This window comes from Vicia villosa, linkage group LG7 (genome assembly GCF_029867415.1).
Source record: "Vicia villosa cultivar HV-30 ecotype Madison, WI linkage group LG7, Vvil1.0, whole genome shotgun sequence".
NCBI lineage: Eukaryota > Viridiplantae > Streptophyta > Magnoliopsida > Fabales > Fabaceae > Vicia > Vicia villosa.
This window is the reverse complement of record NC_081186.1, coordinates 13,494,278-13,513,772: the sequence shown is the minus strand read 5'-3', so window position 1 is coordinate 13,513,772 and position 19,495 is coordinate 13,494,278. Positions and strand designations below refer to the sequence as shown.

Here is a 19,495-nt window from a genome sequence, read left to right as displayed (position 1 = left end):
AGTCAAGCGGTTTATCATTGAGATTCGCTCTCAAGCAATCAAGAAAGAGAGTTGGTTAGGAAAAAGCATCTGAGGCCTTAGAAAGCGGGAAATATTTTACCTATGAGGGTCTAGCCAACATCACAATCACAAGGAGCAGATGAAGACCAGCCAATCCGTGATAGCCCCATAGCAAAGAGTTAAAAAACCGACTATGATAACATCTGGGAGAGGAATCGATAAGACTCTTAAATAACGAAGGACCCATTTTACGGCCTCCACAAATTAAGATTTGGCCGTAGAAGAATCGAATTGTATCCAAGGAACAGGGGAATACAAAAAATTAATAAGAGATATAGGATGGATTTACCACCGGCCTGCCCTGTTGCCATGCCTACATCCAACTTAAATTTAATGGTTTATACCCCTTTCTATTTCTCCATCATTTTGTATTCAAATCCAAAATCTTTAAATCGTGTGACTTGAGGAATGATACGGTCTCTAATTTTCACCTCTATATTAGAAACGCCTATTCTTTTGTTGAACTATATACTCCGTCTTACCTCTGTTAAGGCAAAAAATTATGCATCTCTAAAGTTCTTCTCAAAGTTTCCAACCTCTCATCTAAATCTTCCTTCGACTCTCCAATTAGTACTATATCGTCTACAAAAAGCATGTATCTTTGTGCTAACTCTTTGATGTATTCTGTAAGTACATACAAAATTAATGTAAAAAAGTAGAGGTTTAGAATTGAACCTTAATACAAACTTATTTTATTGGAGAAAGCTAACACCATTCTCTCCTTTTGTTCGAATTTGAGAATGGCTATGTACACATGCAAGATTTTTCATATCTTCCGGTCAAAAAAGTTATAAAATATCAGGGGAGGTATAAAAATCATAAAGTTAAAATCTTGACTAATCTAATTTGAATATGGATTAATATGGAATGGGAGGCAATGCACAAGTATTTTCTTACCGAAGCTAATATAGTAAGGTTATATATATATATATATATATATATATATATATATATATATATATATATATATATATATATATATATATATATATATATATAACTTCTCTTCAAGAAATCTATTTTCCACAATGAAACAGTGTAATTTAAATCTTCAATCATAATATTGTAATAATTATAATTTACAACACAACCTGCATCTGGAAAATCAGGCTGATACCATACAGCATACATATTACAAAGAATGAAATGTTTTTACCTGCTCAAATAACACCGTAAGACCAAGTGGCCTACTCAACTTTCCTTAGGCAATACAAGGCGGTCTTGGCCTTCAATAAGCTTTGCCGAACGAATGATATCACCGGTTTTTATCTGGGGGAGAATATCTCTCCCAATGGTGGTATATCTGTATAGTGCATAGTATCAGAAAATAAACAACAAAAAAAGAGAAAAAAGTTAAACTCCAAAGTTGATTGCTAAGCAGATTATACAATGCTAACAGGGCTTACCCAAAAACTGAAAATTGCCCTTCTTCAAATGATATCCCTCCCAAGCCAGCCTATAACAGAGAATAAGATTAAAAAGATTACTAACTAGGCTTTAATAAATACGAAAAAGAAAACAAACAAAAAAAAAAAGATGCATTCCAGTTTTGTAAAAGATACTGCATCCACTCATTAAAATTCTGCTTCCGCCTTTCACTATTATTTTGTATAAGAAATGTTTAAGAAAATAAATATAACACGAGTAGCAGGGAAAGCTGTGGATTGCACTTACGTTTCGTTTATCATAGAGATAAAAGAAAAACTGATAAGGTGATGAATACTCCTCAGAGGCTTCGTTATGAGCCATAGCAACTGCTCCATAAACAGATAGAGGTAGAACCGGCAGTTCTCCATCCTTCCAAAAGACATACATAAGAAAATAAATGAGAACATGACTACAAATTTCAGTCAAGTGTGCTGCAAAAGATGCGATGAAATAAAACAAAAACATACCTGTACACTTAATGCTGTTTTATACAGGGGCTCAAATTGTCCGGCTGGCATTATTTCCAAGGGAACACTGTAACCACTGTTCTTATCTAGTCTATTTTCCGAGAGAATAGCTTGATTGGAACAGTTGAGCTTTATGCCATTATATGTTCCATCCATCACCTATAGGATATGTGACTGAGTGTGGTGAGAGACCACATTAGATAGATATGACTTGAACTTATGTTAATAAGTGGGAGGTATGTAAAATCAAACTATCTAGATGATTAAAACAAAACTTAAGAACATGAACAATACCGAATTATACAGCTTCATATTCACATTCTAAACAATATATTTTTGACAGAAAAAACAGAATGTTCAAGTTTGCTACATAATTATCATTCCCAATTTTCCCCGGCTGAAAACCCTACTTCCTTATATTTCCAAGGTTTGTTTTAGAAGTTGACTCCTCGTTATAATCAACTTTGGACTATGCTATGAATAGTAATTCTCAACAAGGCAATCAAGGTAATCCAGTTAATATATTCTCCTTACTCAGAATAGTTGATATACTGCACTGCGTACTATAGATACTTAACAAAATTTTAAGAATGTGGAAGTCATTCTTTCTTCTTTATTTTAATTATCATACAAAAGCCAAATAAGTAGTTTACATAAGGATAACAAAGATTGACAGATATACCCACAATGATACATGAAAAATTCAAGATAAACAAGAAGACGGTAATGGATTGAGACATTAGCCATTGGTGATAAACCATTCAAGTAAAATAAATCACATCAGTGAACTTGGAAATCTGACAGCATAGATAAACGATGCCAGGCAAGAATATCGAAGAGTAGTATACACAGGATATTGGCAAGGAATTGCCATACTAGGTTCAAAAGGCTGAAGTACTGTTCCACTACCTTACCAGTTTTGCAAAATTCCCCGCAGTTAATGGAGCCGAATATCCATCTATAACAACCTGAGAAGAAATTAACCGTCAGTTAGTTTCAATATACCATCTACCAACAGTAAATTATCAATGCACCATTCAGCCAACTACAAATTTAAAGTTATGTTATACTCCCTCCATTCCAAAATAAATTTCGTTTTAGCAAAGGAAACTTTTTCCAAAATAAGTATTGTTTCATTTTTTTCAATACAACACTAATAAATAATCACAGAACTAAATATTGTGTTCATCACTTTCAATTCATTATAACTCACAATACATTTATGACAGTTGTTAATAGCCAATAAGTAATGAAAACAATTTTGTCAAATTGAAACACTAATTAATTCATTTATTGTAAAATTGAAACACCTGTTAATCTATCTGAAAAAACCTTAAAGAAATTTATCTGGAATGGACGGAGTGCACTTTAAGATGGAACTTTTCTTAATGTTAGTGGATGATTTAAGAGACTTGGCCAATGAAATCAACAACCAGCAGCAAATCATAAAGAACAAGTTATGGAGTGAGCTTTACCTGAATGGTGGCAGTTTTTCTCTCTTCTCCACCAACTGGAGAAAATGTTGATCCATCTCCTTTCTCAATGATGAACTCAACAGTTCCTCTCCCTGAAAGCCTACAAAAGAATTAGGAAAATGTTGGTATTCCCCCCATGTTCTGTTTATTAAATTTTTTTGAAAGAATTGTAATACGGATGACTAAACGTATAATCATTTGTTATGCTTGCCTCGTATCAAATGATTGTTGTATGTTCAAGATCTAAAGAGCCACCAGGTGGGGATGTGATATGCGTAAGAAGATCCATTATAAACTACATCAACAAAGTAACAGAAATTAATTTTTTATAGGAGCCACTAACCGTGGATATTGCATGTACTGCCCCGGCAAGAGAAAAGATAATCCTGGTGCCTGTTGTCACAATATCAAGTTCAGATTATAGACATGGTGTCATACTGTTACATAAATTCAAGATAACATCATGTTATCTGGTTTGCATCACCTGTAATGTCTCTAGCTCTGCCACAATATCCAGTGTAGATTGAAGGTTTATTGATACTTTATCTGCATCCTGTTCCTTAATAGATTGAAGGAGAACTTGCAAACCCCCCTGTAAAATACATATATAATTCTGGTAGCTTCTATAATGGATAAATAGTACCAATTTCTCATATTGTGTGAATCATTTATCTAGCATCAGCAAGCTATGAGATACAAGCACAGTCAATTATGAAATAATATCAATGCGTAATTATATTTATCAGATTTCCTAGAATTTGTTTGCTTTAATATTATTAGTTGTAACTATTATATATTCAGTGAAATATCAAAACAAAAGGGCATCTATTTCGATTTTAGGAAACAAGTAGGAATGTGTAATTGATTACGACAAGATATTTCCACCGGTTGCCAAAATGGCAACTATTTGCACTGTAATCTCTATAGATGCATCTAATGGGTAGTATCTTCATCGAATGGATGTGAAGAATGTTTTTCTCTATGTTGCTTCTAATGGGTAGTATCTTCATCAAATGGATGTGAAAAAATGTTATTCTCTATGATGACCTGATTGAAGGGTGTGTACAAATTCAAGCACCCCCTTATATGCTTTGAAATACTCGCCAAGAGCATGGTATGAGAAATTTTACTCCACCCACTCTACATGGATTCTCCTTTACTATATGTGTCACTATGATTCTTCTCTATTTATTCATATCACATATATGGGAATTATACGAGCTATGTTGTATGTCGATCATATGGTTATTTGGTTTTGATCATGCAAGTTCTTCTCTATGTTGATGATATGGTTATTATTGGTTTTGATAATGCTTCCGTTCAGATACTTAAACAACACTTACAAGTCCCATTTCATATGAGATCATGGTAACCTGCAAAATTTTCTTGGTCTTGAGGTTCAATCTACGTTCAAAGGCATTTTCCCCCATCTACACAAGTATGTCACAAATTTAATTTCTATGGCCGATCTCCAATTAGCTAATCCGGTGGATACTTCTCTTAAGGTTAATTAATAGGTTAATGTTAAATACTCTGATGATGGTGATGATCTTTTGCCTAATCCCTTATTATATTGGTGGCTTGTGGATAGCCTTAACTACTAGACTATTACCCTGCCTGTCATATCTTTTGTTGTTCAAAAAATTAGTCAATTAGTGCATTCTTATCGTCATCTTCATTTAGCAATGGCCAATGGTTCATCGTATAGTTCGCTACTTGATGGGAACCTCTCACCATGGTTTTTCATAAACACTTCGAGCATATTGAAGTCAATTGTCATTCAACATGTTGTGATACCTATAATGACCAAATTATATCACTTCTTCACGTCAGTACACAATTTCAAATAGCAGCTAATCTTACCAAGACTGTTTCGCACATGTCGTTTTCTTGTTAGCTCATTGATGAGCTACAACAATTTGAGGGAGGCGACAATCGGGAAATAATAGCAACATGTAACTATATTTGTCATCTTTCTTAGAATAGGTTAGACTAATCAGGAACTCGTTTGCTCCCCTTAATTTGTAATTATTAGCCGTAACCGTTGTAATTATTATATATTCAATGAAATGTCATGGCAAAAGGCCTAAAGCCTAAATTACTCACAAGCACAAGGTACATCAGCTATATATGAGAAACATAACCAATAGAAAAATCTCGTTATATTGTAATACAAGAACAATCATCTTACTTATAGTCATAGACCCAGAGTTAAACAACAGAAATCATCATAAACATATGCAACTTCGTTGAAATGTGAATGTCGTTAATGTTAGAAAGAAGAGTTGGAACTTGAATGACATACAAATAATGATATAATCCAGGTGTGTTTTCTAAAATACCTTTCCATCTATTAGAGTTGCATGCACCAAAGAAGCCTTTTCCTTCAGTTCTGCTGGTATACTGGCCAATATAGCATCCTTTTCATCTACCGCTATCTAAAATAAGGAAGGAACTTGTCAACATTTGAAGTCCTTGTGTCAATATGATACAATAAGAAGGATATCATTGAACCAAATATATAAATATTAGAAACTTTGCAAGTAAATGGTGAAGTTTTAAATTACCCAAGCTGCATTCGCATATCTTTCTATCAACAAAAACGACACACCAAGGCTTTAAAGATGTCATGAAGCTTGAAAGACCGTCAAGTTTTCACAAGTAAAAACTTAACAAGTTAAAACAATTTTTCAGTAATTAAATTAAATAACGGAGCCTTCAAACTTTAGAAAGGAAATAACACCTAATAATCAGTTATTTTGCGTCTACGTTACACCTAAAATACAATACAGTGGGTGTTATCCCAACTTTCTGTCTAATACTTTCATTCTTGTATTTTGTCTTGTGGATTCCCTGACCCATCATATAGTTTGCATCTTTGTTCCATGGATTTTACTTTCTTTTTACCTCTTTATCACCATAAAGATCTTACGACAGTGCTGTAAAATTTTCTGTGAACTCAAGTATTAAGATATAGTTAGTTGATAATTAGGAGTAGTTGTTAGTAGTTAGTGGATGCCTATAAATAGGCTTTGATGTAATCTTTCTCACATTGTATATCATCAATACAAAGATTTTTACAATGTCTCTCTCTTTTTCCATGGATGTCATGGAGTGTTAATTTTGAACATGAATCCTATGGTTTACATATTTTCTATTTCTCTCCATCATGCATCTAAAAATAGAATAGTGAAAGCATGGGATGTAAGGTATTAAAGTATGATAAATAGGACAGAAAAAAGAGATTATGAATACCTTCAAAACTTTCTTGACATTCCCCTCCATTGTTCCATAAGGTTTTCTTTGTGGAATCCTTAATAGATAAGAAATATCTTCAAGAGTCTCCTGAATCAATGAGTATGAGTTGTAATACAGTTAGTTAGTTAGTGAGTGTGGGTGTTATATATAGAATGAATCACAAGAGAAAATGACCTGTATAGATTTCATGTTAGAGTTTGCAGGAATGGCTCTCCTAAGAGCAACTTCACCGGTTCTGGGAACCTTGGTATCTGGCGAATACAGAATAGCGTTGGCAGCGGGAGGAACCGGATCGAGCAACGGAAACAGAAAACTGAACTGAATGGTGGACGCAGCAATTAGGATAGGAACCACACTCTTCAATTGCTTCATTAACCTCACACTTATAGTGTCATCGGGTTGGTCCTTTGTGAGGTTGTGGTTCTTTGAGAAGCAGAAAATTCGAGAAGGAGGTATTGTGGTGCGATGGAAGAAAGGGCGGCGAGTCGTGGGAATGTTGAAGGTGGAAGAGAGAGGGTACGCCATTGTTGATGTGAAAAGTGGAGTTGGGTGCGCGCCTAATCTGTTTTTGTGTGAATGTGGAGTAACCAACACGTGTATTCACATGCTTCCCTTCCAAGTTCGAATACTTATCAAAATGTTGTACTCATACTTAGAAAAGCAAAATTTTTTGGTAAATTCTTTGGTAACAATGAATTTAAGTTGGGTACCGGTACCTTTAGTGTAAACTATTATTAAATATTAATTTATTTTGAAATAAATTAAAATAAATAAGTGACATGACATAACATGAAATTATAGCATTTGATTGGTTGAGAGTATCGATACCCATCTAAACTCAAGGGTACCGGAGTGTTCACCAATAATTATCTATTAGAGATTGGAAAGTGCATAAGCACTTACTAATTTACTTTTTAGAGAAAATGGTGACGTGTATTTTTAAACTGTCAATCAATCACTACTATGTATCTAATTAAACCACTCTTTTATTTAAAAAATAATTTAATGACATGGCTAATTGATAGCTTTCTAATGGATGACAGTGTAAAACTATTTTGTATTGCCAGTGCACTACCTTTTAACTCTACTTTTTAAAGCAAAAATGAGAAAATGGGTGATGCACTGATAGTGTAAAAAAGTTTTACACTGTCAACCAATCACGACCATGTATCCCAATAAATCATATTGTTATATTTAAATTATTAAAATGACATGGTAGTTTGTTGCATTTTTGTTGGATGACAGTGTAAAAAAAATTTACACTGTCAATGCATGTCCATTAAACCCTAAATTTTACACTACACAATGCCCTTTTACATAATTGATTAAATAAATTTGTACTACTCAATCATATTTTTTCTTTTTTTCATGTGGCACATCTATTTTTCAAATCTTCATAGTTTCACTTCTTTACCCCGAGTAAAGCTTTTATACATATTTTAATTCATCCAAGTGGCATAGCTTTTTCCATTGTGAATTTTCAAATATTCAAAGCACTCTCTTTTCCGTTAAAAAGAATTTATGAGAGCTAGATACATTATCTTCTACCTTTCCTTCGACAAAGCTAATCGGATCCCTATTTTTTTCAAAATTTAAAGTCACACGGGTTAAAATGATACTCTCTTTCTCGTCTATCATTTTCCTCTCTCTCTCTCTCTCTCACTCTCTCTATCTATCTATCTTTGTTCCCCTTCTTTCTCCCTCTCATTCTCGTCTCTTTTTTGTCTTCCCTAACACCTTATTGCTTCTCCATCTGGTTTTTTCCCATTCATCCTTTCGTGTTTGGGATTATTTTATTAATCTTTCCATTTCTTAAGGTGTTGGTTGAGTGACAATGGTGGTCACTAGGAAAACGAGGAAGAAAAGCATGGATACCTCGTGTAAGTGCATTTGTTCCCTTTATTCTTCTTCTCCGATCCATTTTCATAGACAGGTCTTGAATTTTCACTGAAAGATTGTATATTTTTTTCAAGTGAATGCTTTATTCTTGGTTCTTATTTTTTGAGGGAAAATCGTGTTTTTAGGGCAAAATCGTGTTTCAGTGGATTTTCTTCTTCTTTTTTACATTGTTTTGGTTGTTTGTTGTTGGTTTGAAATGAAAGTTTCTAAAAAAATTTTGATTAATCACCTGTTGAGTTTTTGATCAAATCATATTTACAGGTAGAGATAAGTTTATATATTATATTGTGTTTTAACATCTTCCATTTTCATGGTTGTTGCAGAGTTTTTAATGTATGTGTTTTGATATCGTGTAGTGAGTCTTACTTCAAATGGTTTCATGGCCATTTCTGTAACACCCCATAATTTTGTAATTTAATTTAATTGGAATTTAAATTATTAATTTGGAATTAATTGATTATTTGGTGAATTAAGTGGAGAAATTGTGAAAGGAAGTAATTGGGCTTTGCATAGTGTTAGTAAAAGGGAGGTGCTAATTAAGTAAGTCTTACTAACTATTAATCTATTTTTCATAAAATAGAAGTATTATGTGAAAAGAGAAATAGAAAGCCAAAAGAGGAGAAGAGTGAGTATGTGAAAAAGCTGAAGAAGGGAGAAAGAGGAAGATCCAAGAATTTTGTTAAGGTAAGGGGTGAAAATCATTTTAGCCTATATTATTAATTTGCAGATGATAGGACTGATTTGGTGTATTGTTCATGTCAATTGTATGTTTTGGGGTTTTGGGATTTGTTGGGGTTTTAGAAGTTTCATAACTTTTGGGTGATTTGATGCAATTGAATGATGATGATTGTGTATGATGTTAAATGACTCCTAAAACATGTTAGAATTGTGCTATAATATGTGAATTGGTATTGTTTTAATGTGGTAATCATTTTTGAAACGAATTGGGTTGAGTTGGAAATGGAAAAGTGCTGTCAAAAAGTGATTTTTTAGGTTGCAGGTACGTGGTAACCGGTTACCTGAGGGTGGCAACCAATTACCTAACTTTATGTAGGAGAGGGGGGCCTATTCGTTGTGAAGTAATTGGTTACTTGAGATGTGGTAACCAGTTACCACTGTTGTATTTTGCGTTCTTGGAATGTCTGGGAGGCAATAACCGGTTACTCTGTTTGAGGTAACCGGTTAGCGCAATTGCGAATAGAATTTTTTGTTACTCCATCAGGCAGTAATCGGTTACTCTATTTGAGGTAATCAGTTACCGCTGTTGTGCTTTTGAAAAATACATTATTTTCTAAAATTCGTAACTGTTAGAACAAGATTTGTTCTGATCAATTATCTTAGTTTTGATGATAACAATAATATGAATTTTGCTTAAGATAATATGGTACTCTAATCAAATGCAATTTCCTTTTCAGGAAATATATAAAGAGTATGCATAATTCAGCGCTCAAAAGCTTTGTCTCAAAGGGTTCAGCATGCAACATCAGAACATGGTCTGGCAAGACATCAGAAGATGGTCGAAGCAGAATCAGAACATGGGTCTATGGAAGCATCAGAAGAACAAGAGAACAGAAGCACTGAAGTTCTGATGGTATCACGCTCAGAAGCACTTCAAGGTCAGAAGATCAGAAGATGCTATGCACCAAGCTGTTTGACTCTGATGATATTCAAACGTTGTATTCACAAACATCAGATCAGAAGGAAGTACAAGTGGCAAGCTACGCTGACTGACAAAAGGAACGTTAAAAGCTACTAAAGGCTACGTCAGTAGACACAGCGTGAACAAGGCTCGAGGTAGTTGACAAAAGCGTATAACATTAAATGCGATGCTGTACGGAACACGCAAAGCATTAAATGCACTCAACGGTCATCTTCTCCAACGCCTATAAATATGAAGTTCTGATGTGAAGCAAGGTTAACAATTCTGATGTCCCTTTTGGCAGAAATTCAGGTGCCTCTTCTTCTGGTGAAACCTCAGCTCTGATGGAGACCTTGGAAACTCTTCATCAGGATCAAGCTATGCTGGCTTCTCGTTTGGACGCGCAAGAAGTAGCCAATGCTGAGTTTCGCTCCTTCATGGCAAGGCAAGCTACAAGCACTGACGGGATTCATGATGTTCTGGCGCGGATTTTGCGTAGGCTAGGATCTTAGTCTTTTGATTTGTGTAGTTGTCTTTCCTTGTTGCATCCGTTTTCCTGCATTCCTCTCTTGTAATCTTTTTGATTATCAATGAAAAGTTTCTTTTGTTTTACATTCCAGTGATTTTATTTGTCGTTTTATTCTTCTGAATCTTTTGAAATATTCTTTTTGATGTTATGACAAAAAGGGGGAGAAGATAAATGATAAATGATTTGATTAATCTATCAGTTGCTGGGTAAAGCTCCCACACATTTACTAACAAGAACTGCAAGTTCTATATGGTTTAAGTGTTTTGCAGGTATAAAGAAGTGAAGAGAATCTTCAAAGCAAACACAAGAAGCAAAACCATAAGAAGTGTTATTCTGTAAAAAGAATAAACTCATGGAAATTGAAGCAAGCTGAGTGCTGTCAAGCTTCAGAAATCAGAAGCAAGAAAGAAGAATGAATCAGAAGCACTGATAATAGAATTTGATCCATATTTGTCTATCTGCTCTGACAAAATTCTATTTGCTCTGATACATTATTTCAGCCTATATGGCTCTGATACATATAATGTGTTCGAATATACATTTTATGTTCTGACTCGTTCATGCTGACTTTTGTCGTTTAGTTTTTGTTCTGTAACATTTCAGGATGTAGAGATGCTCTGATGATGCTCTGGTACATTCAACAATGTTCTGATACAAATCTAGCATGAAGTGATGTTGGTAGAAATTCAAAGCTCTGAAGCTATCCGAGGGAAGCAGAAATCAGAAGCTGTGAATGTTCTAAAGATCCAGAAAACTCAAGTTCTGAAGCTGTCCTAAATGGAAGCAGAAATCAGAAGCTGTGAATGTTCAGAAGATCAAAAGAAATTCAAGTTCTGAAGCTGTCCTAGATGGAAGCAGAAGTCAGAAGCTGTGAATGTTCAGAAGATCAAAGAAATTCAAGTTCTGAAGCTGTCCTAGATGGAAGCAGGAATCAGAAGCTGTGAGTGTTCTAGGGATCTAAAGAAATTCTAGTTCTGAAGCTGTCCAATGGAAGCAGAAGTCAGAAGCTATGAATTCTCTAAAGACAGAAGCTTATGTGATCGTCTCTACCGAAATAATCAGGGAAGTCTTTTATTAAAGTTCTTCGAGTATTTATTTCAGGGGGAGATTATTTATCTCAGGGGGAGATTGTTAATCTCAGGGGGAGACATATTCATATGCTTATGCTATAGCTGTGTAATTTGTCTTTTGCCGTCTGCTCTTTCTGATCGCAAATTCATATCATTTATATATGTTTTTGTCATCATCAAAAAGGGGGAGATTGTTAGAACAAGATTTGTTCTGATCAATTATCTTAGTTTTGATGATAACAATAATATGAATTTTGCTTAAGATAATATGGTACTCTAATCAAATGCAATTTCCTTTTTAGGAAATATATAAAGAGTATGCATAATTCAGCGCTCAGAAGCTTTGTCTCAAAGGGTTCAGCATGCAACATCAGAACATGGTCTGGCAAGACATCAGAAGATGGTCGAAGCAGAATCAGAACATGGGTCTATGGAAGCATCAGAAGAACAAGAGAACAGAAGCACTGAAGTTCTGATGGTATCACGCTCAGAAGCACTTCAAGGTCAGAAGATCAGAAGATGCTATGCACCAAGCTGTTTGACTCTGATGATATTCAAACGTTGTATTCACAAACATCAGATCAGAAGGAAGTACAAGTGGCAAGCTACGCTGACTGACAAAAGGAACGTTAAAAGCTACTAAAGGCTACGTCAGTAGACACAGCGTGAACAAGGCTCGAGGTAGTTGACAAAAGCGTATAACATTAAATGCGATGTTGTACGGAACACGCAAAGCATTAAATGCACTCAACGGTCATCTTCTCCAACGCCTATAAATATGAAGTTCTAATGTGAAGCAAGGTTAACAATTCTGACGATTTGCAAAACAATTAACTTGCTGAAACGCTGTTCAAATTCAAAGCTCAGAATCTTCATCTTCATCAAAGCTCACTACATTGCTGTTGTAATATATTAGTGAGATTAAGCTTAAACGTTAAGAGAAATATCACAGTTTGTGATTATCGCTTTGAAGAAGCATTTGTAATACTCTTAGAATTGATTACATTAAGTTGTAAGGAACTAGAGTGATCGTGTGGATCAGTATACTCTAGGAAGTCTTAGAGGTTATCTAAGCAGGTTGTAACTAGAGTGATCGTGTGGATCAGTATACTCTAGAAAAGTCTTAGAGGGTATCTAAGCAATTGTTCCTGGAGTGATCAGTGTGTGATCAGAAGACTCTGGAAGACTTAGTTGCTGACTAAGTGGAGAACCATTGTAATCCGTGCGATTAGTGGATTAAATCCTCAGTTGAGGTAAATCATCTCTGCGGGGGTGGACTGGAGTAGTTTAGTTAACAACGAACCAGGATAAAAATAACTGTGCAATTTATTTTTATCTGTCAAGTTTTTTAAAGCTACACTTATTCAAACCCCCCCTTTCTAAGTGTTTTTCTATCCTTCAGTAACTTTCAAACCGTATATCCGTTTTAAGTGTCATTTCGAGCCCAATGAAGATATTTAAATAATTTATGTGATAAAATGGTGAAATGGGCAGAGGCTCGATTCTATTTAAATTTCCTATTTAATTATCTTGGTGAAATTATACATTGTGTGCATGTATTGTGAATTGTAACAATGTGATAATGTGATCATGATATGATTGTGTCGTGATTGTGATGATTGTTGGAATGATGTATGATTGATTATTGAATGATGATGGGACATGTACATATTAAATTAGTGATGATAACGGTGAGTTGTACTGAGATGATATTGTTCATCGAATCGGTGATAATGGTAAGTATGTTGTATGTAACACCCCATATTTCCCGTTTATTATTTTAATTTGGATTTAAATTAAATAACTGGAATTTTAGTATTTTTATTTGGATTTAACTGGAATGTGATGGAATAGGAGTTATTGGGCTTATGGTGTAACGTTAGTAAAAGAGGGGTGCTATTTTGGTTAGGCCTTTTACTAAGTTGTGGTCATTTTATTTTATTTTTCATAAAATAAGAAAAGAGTCATTTGAGGGAGAAAAAGGAAGAACACGTGAAAAGGGCAAGAGAAGAGAAAGAAGCAAGAACGTAAAACAGAAGAAGAGTATTCAAGAAATTCATCGAGGTAAGGGGGGACTCTTCCTTTTAGTATCTCTTATGTGGTCTTAGGTGATAGGTAGATTGATGTATGGTTTGATTCAATTAGATATTGGGATTGTTAGGTTAGGGTGTTATGATTTGGATTGGATTGATGAAATTGTATGATCGATGGTTATAATGCGTTATTTTTTTAGGTATGATGATGTATGATGATAAATTCGATGTTTGTGTACCTGTATATGATGTCTGGAATCGTTTTTGGGTGAAAAGGGTGTGAAATCGCAGGTCTGTCGCAGACTTGAGAATTGGTAAAATCGTAGGTCCGCTGAGCGGAGGGGGGGTCTGCTGAGCGGAGGACCCAACCTGGTTAGCTTCTGTCTAACATATCTAGAGGTCCGCTAAGCGGAGGTCTGAAGGAATTCGCTTCTACCTCGCGTCGCTAAGTGAACCTTGATGTATGGGAATTTTTCTAAAACTTTAAAATAGTGTATCTTTTGATCCGTGAATCCTTTTTTAGTGCCATTTTGGGCGTTGTGCAAGTAATTAAATGTTTTATATGATGAATGGAGAATATGGGCAGTGGCCGACTTTATTTATTTAAAACACGATTTAATTACTTGATGAGAATTAAACATTGTGTGCATATGAAATAGGGGTGACAATGTATTTGATGTGATGATGAATTGGTTGTGATTATTATTATGATTGTGATGAATGCATGACTATTTGAATGATGTTGAAAACATGTACATACTTATTCGGTGATGTGGTGTTGAGATGAGTTGTTCATCGTGATTCGGTGATGTTTTTAAGTATGTTATGTGTGTTTCATTCATTCATATGCATTCGGTGATGGATCCTGGTGATGTTTGGATCGATGGTGGACATAATTCCCATTGTGCGGAATTTGTGTCGGTGGGCCGTATCTCGATGAGGCGTAGATCGGTCAGGTGGATTAGTTCCACGGTTTATTGGTACCACATCCATAGTGTCAGTTGTGCCATATGCATTTTGTCATTTCGTGATTGTACGGATTTCTGTGTTATGTGTTGTGATCTATTATTGTATGAATTAATGAATAATAGATGTGAATCTGAATATGTATAATTGGGTGAACGGTATTGTAACACCCGGAAATTCGATTATTCGCTTAATCTAGACGTTCGGAGTGTTTAGTGAAGTTTTCGTATTTTGAGACGATTTAGTCGGTATTAGTTCGGGATAGCGGATCGATATTTAATCAAGAGTTTTAATATTTTCAGTATTAGAAATATTATTGGAATAATATTTGAAGTTTAGGGAATTTTCTGATTAATTAAGATTAGACCGGAAATATGATATATTGGTCGAATTTAGATTGTCGGTGTTATTTAAGGGCACATTTGGAATTATAAATTGAAGTCGGAAAATAACATTAAGAATAATATTATTTATAAGTTGGAATTATTATATTGATGGAATATTATTAAAGGTGATATAATTGATTATTTGAGTTGTGTATCTTATTGGGCCTAAATTAATTTTGGAGAATATTAAATAAAGAGAAAGTTTAAACACTAAGCCCAATTGGTTTTATATTAGGGTTTTAGAGATTTGGAAAGAGGGGAGTTGTCATAATGAAGAAACAATAATATAGAAGAAAGAGGCAAGCCTATGGAGAAGAAGAATAAGCTTGAAGATTTTTCATCCATGGTGTCAAGTAAAGATGCAATGAGAGACCCATTGAGTTACTTCCATTTATAAGGTAAGGGTGGGGTTCTCTTCCTATAATGGGGCTCATGAACAATTGTATGTGGGAATTGGATGTATAGAATTATTGATTACTAGTGTTAAATTGTTGCTGAAAATTGAATTATGTTGGTGTTGGTATGTTTATTGTGTATTTGTAAAACTTGTTCTGTGACTTAAACTTGGAAGTGTTACTGAAGAGAACCTGAAATAAGCGACTGACAGGGGATGCAGGTAAAAAGGGTACCAATTGGCACCCATAGGACGTAAGGGAGGGTGTTCCGATCGAAACACCAGTAGTGGATGGCATACTGTTTTATCACTTTGTGTTGTTGCTAATTACATTTGAATATATATATTCTTAGGTTCCAGGATGTTAGTTGAATGAAAGAATAATATTTAAGTAGTATGTAACTAGTAGAAATGTTAAATTATATATGTTAGCATACTTACTAATAACATAGCGATGTAATATGCAACTAACATTATTTAGCAAGTTGGAAGGACTAACTAAAAAAGTAGAAATGAATAGATTTATTTAAATTAGTAGAGGAATATTATGTAGGTGTCAGTTGTAAATAAATTGAAATTGAAAACAGTAACAATTATAGAACTAGTGAAAAGTAAAATAGCCCCATTTGATCGAAATAGTCGAATTAAGCCGTATAATTAGTTGCTCGGAATTTGATGAAAATTAACGTGGTAGCTAAGTTAAATTAGTACATTAACGTGGTGGTGTTATTTTGTCGGAATTGCGATATTAGTCGGTTGATTAAATTAATGGTTGAATTAATCTCAATTAGTTTATTTAATTGAAAAACACTTAGACTTATATTAATTATTCGGTTTGTCGATAAATAACGGTATCTTGAGAATTTAACCGAACGAATCGAATAACCGGTAAAGAATAGAATTGTATCCGAACTAATCGGTCGAGTTATGTTTTGTGACTTGGGAGTATAACCCGAAAATTTGTAAAGTCGTGAATATTAAGGATTTAACCGAAAATTAGATAACCGGTAGTGACGCGGGAATGTATCCGGTTAATTAGAGAATATTAGGTGAATAATTTTGGTTAGTTGATAGTGGATTAGTGAGTTAATTAGAAGACTAATTTATAGAGAATTATAAGACTAATTTGACTTGGCTTAATGTGTTGATTTGTTGTGATGATTTTGTCGGTATATGAAGTTATATATTTGCGATGATGTGTCGAAACCTGACGATGTTTGTGATGATTGGTAATACGCGATGTTGTATATATTTGTGATGATAATTTTGTGACTAGGTGAAGATGAAATATTATGGTGACGTGAATTACCTCGAATAAATAGTAATGTGATTGTGATATAGGCTTATGCCTTGTGACGATATGTGATTGTGATGAGTATGCTGTGTTGTCTTGTTTGTCGAGTCACATTCCATATGCATACTCTGTGACGGCCTGAAAACTATGGCAAACATGACGGCCTGAAAATTATGGCAAACATGACGGGCCAAATGGCAATTGATGACGGGGGCTGAAGCTCTTATTGGTACCACATGCATATACATGAGTCATGTCCCATGTGTCTTATGTGATTCATAGTTGTGACGTTTTGTGAATATATTCTGATTGTATTTGGTGACTTGTTAAATGATGGAAGTATGTGAAAATGTGAATTGATGATTTTATGAATAGTATGATGATATCAATACCTGTCTGTGAGTGCAATTAACTGAATATGTCTGGGTGATTTATATGTGATGTTTTTGTGACTAGATGTATGACTTATATGCGGTGATGTTTTAGGATTAGAATTGTGATTTATACTTATGATGAATTGGGACTTGGCTTGCAAAGCAAATGAAGTATATATATAATTGATGTGAATATGAAGTGTTGTGACTTGTTGTGAGATGTACGACATGTGAGATTTGTGAACTAGTGAAAGCATGAAGTGTATAGCAATATTAATACTTGCGATGTGATAACTATATATGCCTGGATCCTAATATACAATTTATCATGCGCTCACTTATATGATTTGATATCTCACCCTTTTCTCTTGTTCGCCGTTGCCTTTATATTGGTAACGTGCAGGTATTCAAGTATGAAGATTTAGTTGCCGTTAATCGAGTCGGTTGTCACTATGATACGTAGCACTCGGGGGGTGATTTATGATGTTTATGATTGTTGTTGCTTATTGTTTCGTCTTAACTGAATATGATGTTATTGAGTTAAAGATTGAGAACTATGATTCCGCCGTGTTCTAATCAAAGAAGTTACCTTGTTTTGAAAAATATTAAATGTGGAGTATTTATTTAATTTATTACAGAAGTGCTATGTATCCGCTAAATGCGATTAAGTGGTTTATTTTAAGTGAATATGTGACGCCTCATTTATTTGTCGAGGAATTTTGAAACTCTGATTCTTGAATAATTGTCGGGTAAAAATGGGGTGTTACAGGTATTGTCATACCCCAAAATTTGCCCATCTCATTTCACTTTTCAATCTAAGACAAAAGTTCAAGACTTAAGGACACCCTCTCCTAAACAATGACCTCCTAAACTAGGGTTTTGAATTCCTTAAAGGAAATTGATGGATCAAGATCTCCAATGGACTTCATATGGCCTACGATGTTTCAAACTATCTCCATGGAAAAATACAGGCTTCAATTCCAAGGATTGCTCAGTCAATTGCTCAGAAAGTCAATAGTCGACTACTTTGACCTAAAAGTCAACTGCGCTCAAAGTACAGTCAAAATTCCTGATTTTTTGTCAACATCCTTATTTTGAAGTATTATTCATCATTTGATCAAGTATTGATCATGACTCATCAAGGAAAGTTCAGAAATCAACGAAACCTAAAGTTTCTAAATTAGGTTTTTTTGACCTAAAGTCAACTGAACTTTGACCAGTCATAACTTTCATATGGAACATCAGAAATTTCCCATCTAAAGCTCATTTTGAAGAAAATTGAATTCTCTACAACTTTGTATCTCACAAGCCAAGTCTAAAAATGCTTCATTTGAGAGATATGGATCAAAACATTACAGATCCTTTTTAAAAGTCAACCGAAAGCAGTTTTTTGTCAAAGCCCATATCATCAGGATAAAATCCTCAAATGAAAAAAAGCTTCCAAAGTGGCTTATATAGGACATCATGAGCTTTCCAGAAAGTCTTAGAACTCCTTCATATCTTAAAAATTGAGAGAGATATGCTTTGTCAATGTTGGACAATTTTTAGAGGAAAATGTGAAACAAAAAGGCTTCAAAATGGATTTCCTTGCAAATGGGCCCAATCTTCGGTGATCCAATCTTATGCCCCAAGTCATCTAGAAGCTCCAGGTCCAATGCCACGAATTTTTGACAATTATTTGATTTTTATTGAATTTTTATTCATTAAAAAATGATTTAAATCAAATAATCAATGAAATACGAAAAGATTTGATTTGGTTATATTTTTTAATCAAATTCAATTACATAAGGGACCATATATTTGATTGAATTTCTTGCTCATCAAGGATGGAAAAATAAGATCAAGATTTGGCCAATTTTAGAAGAAATAAAATCAAATTTTTCAATATTTTCAAATCACCAATCTCTTGATTTCTTTCCAAAACTCTTGCCCTAATTTCTTTCTCTATATAAGCACAACCATTCCAGCCTCAAAACACGAAAATTTGGAGAAAAAAAGCTAGGGTTTTTGAAGTTCAAGAATCTCAAAGAATAGTGCAATCTTGGTGAGCCTTCTTCAAGCGATTTCAAGGCTTACTAATCATCCAATCTCGTTGTTAAGGTACCATAGAGTAAGTATGAATCACTAACTAAGTCTCATGCTGCATGTAACACGTATTCCATGTTCATAATATTTTCATGAGAAGATTTTCGTTTTGTGCATGTTACTTTGTTTTAAGGTAAT

General features: G+C 34.3%; 1 protein-coding gene across 1 annotated transcript; it reads right to left on the bottom strand.

Annotated features, from left to right (window-relative positions):
• Positions 1 to 1,079: 1,079 nt before the first annotated feature.
• LOC131620328 (peptidyl-prolyl cis-trans isomerase CYP37, chloroplastic) lies at positions 1,080 to 7,296 on the bottom strand. Its single transcript, XM_058891373.1, has 11 exons — positions 6,863 to 7,296; positions 6,686 to 6,775; positions 5,773 to 5,868; positions 3,915 to 4,022; positions 3,774 to 3,823; positions 3,431 to 3,530; positions 2,870 to 2,923; positions 1,956 to 2,114; positions 1,735 to 1,857; positions 1,467 to 1,516; positions 1,080 to 1,363 (listed from the first exon to the last, which is right to left on the bottom strand). Exons 1-11 carry the CDS (start codon positions 7,211 to 7,213, stop codon positions 1,252 to 1,254), a joined length of 1,293 nt encoding a protein of 430 aa, XP_058747356.1. The 5' UTR covers positions 7,214 to 7,296; the 3' UTR covers positions 1,080 to 1,251.
• Between the last annotated feature and the right edge of the window lie 12,199 nt (positions 7,297 to 19,495).

Coding starts and splice junctions, on each gene's coding strand:
- LOC131620328 (XM_058891373.1), bottom strand. CDS start 7,213: ATGGCGTACCCTCTCTCTTCCACCTTCAACATTCCCACGACTCGCCGC. Junction 6,776..6,862: donor CTAACATGAAATCTATACAG/GTCATTTTCTCT, acceptor TCATTGATTCAG/GAGACTCTTGAAGATATTTC. Junction 3,531..3,773: donor CAGTACATGCAATATCCACG/GTTAGTGGCTCC, acceptor ATTCTTTTGTAG/GCTTTCAGGGAGAGGAACTG.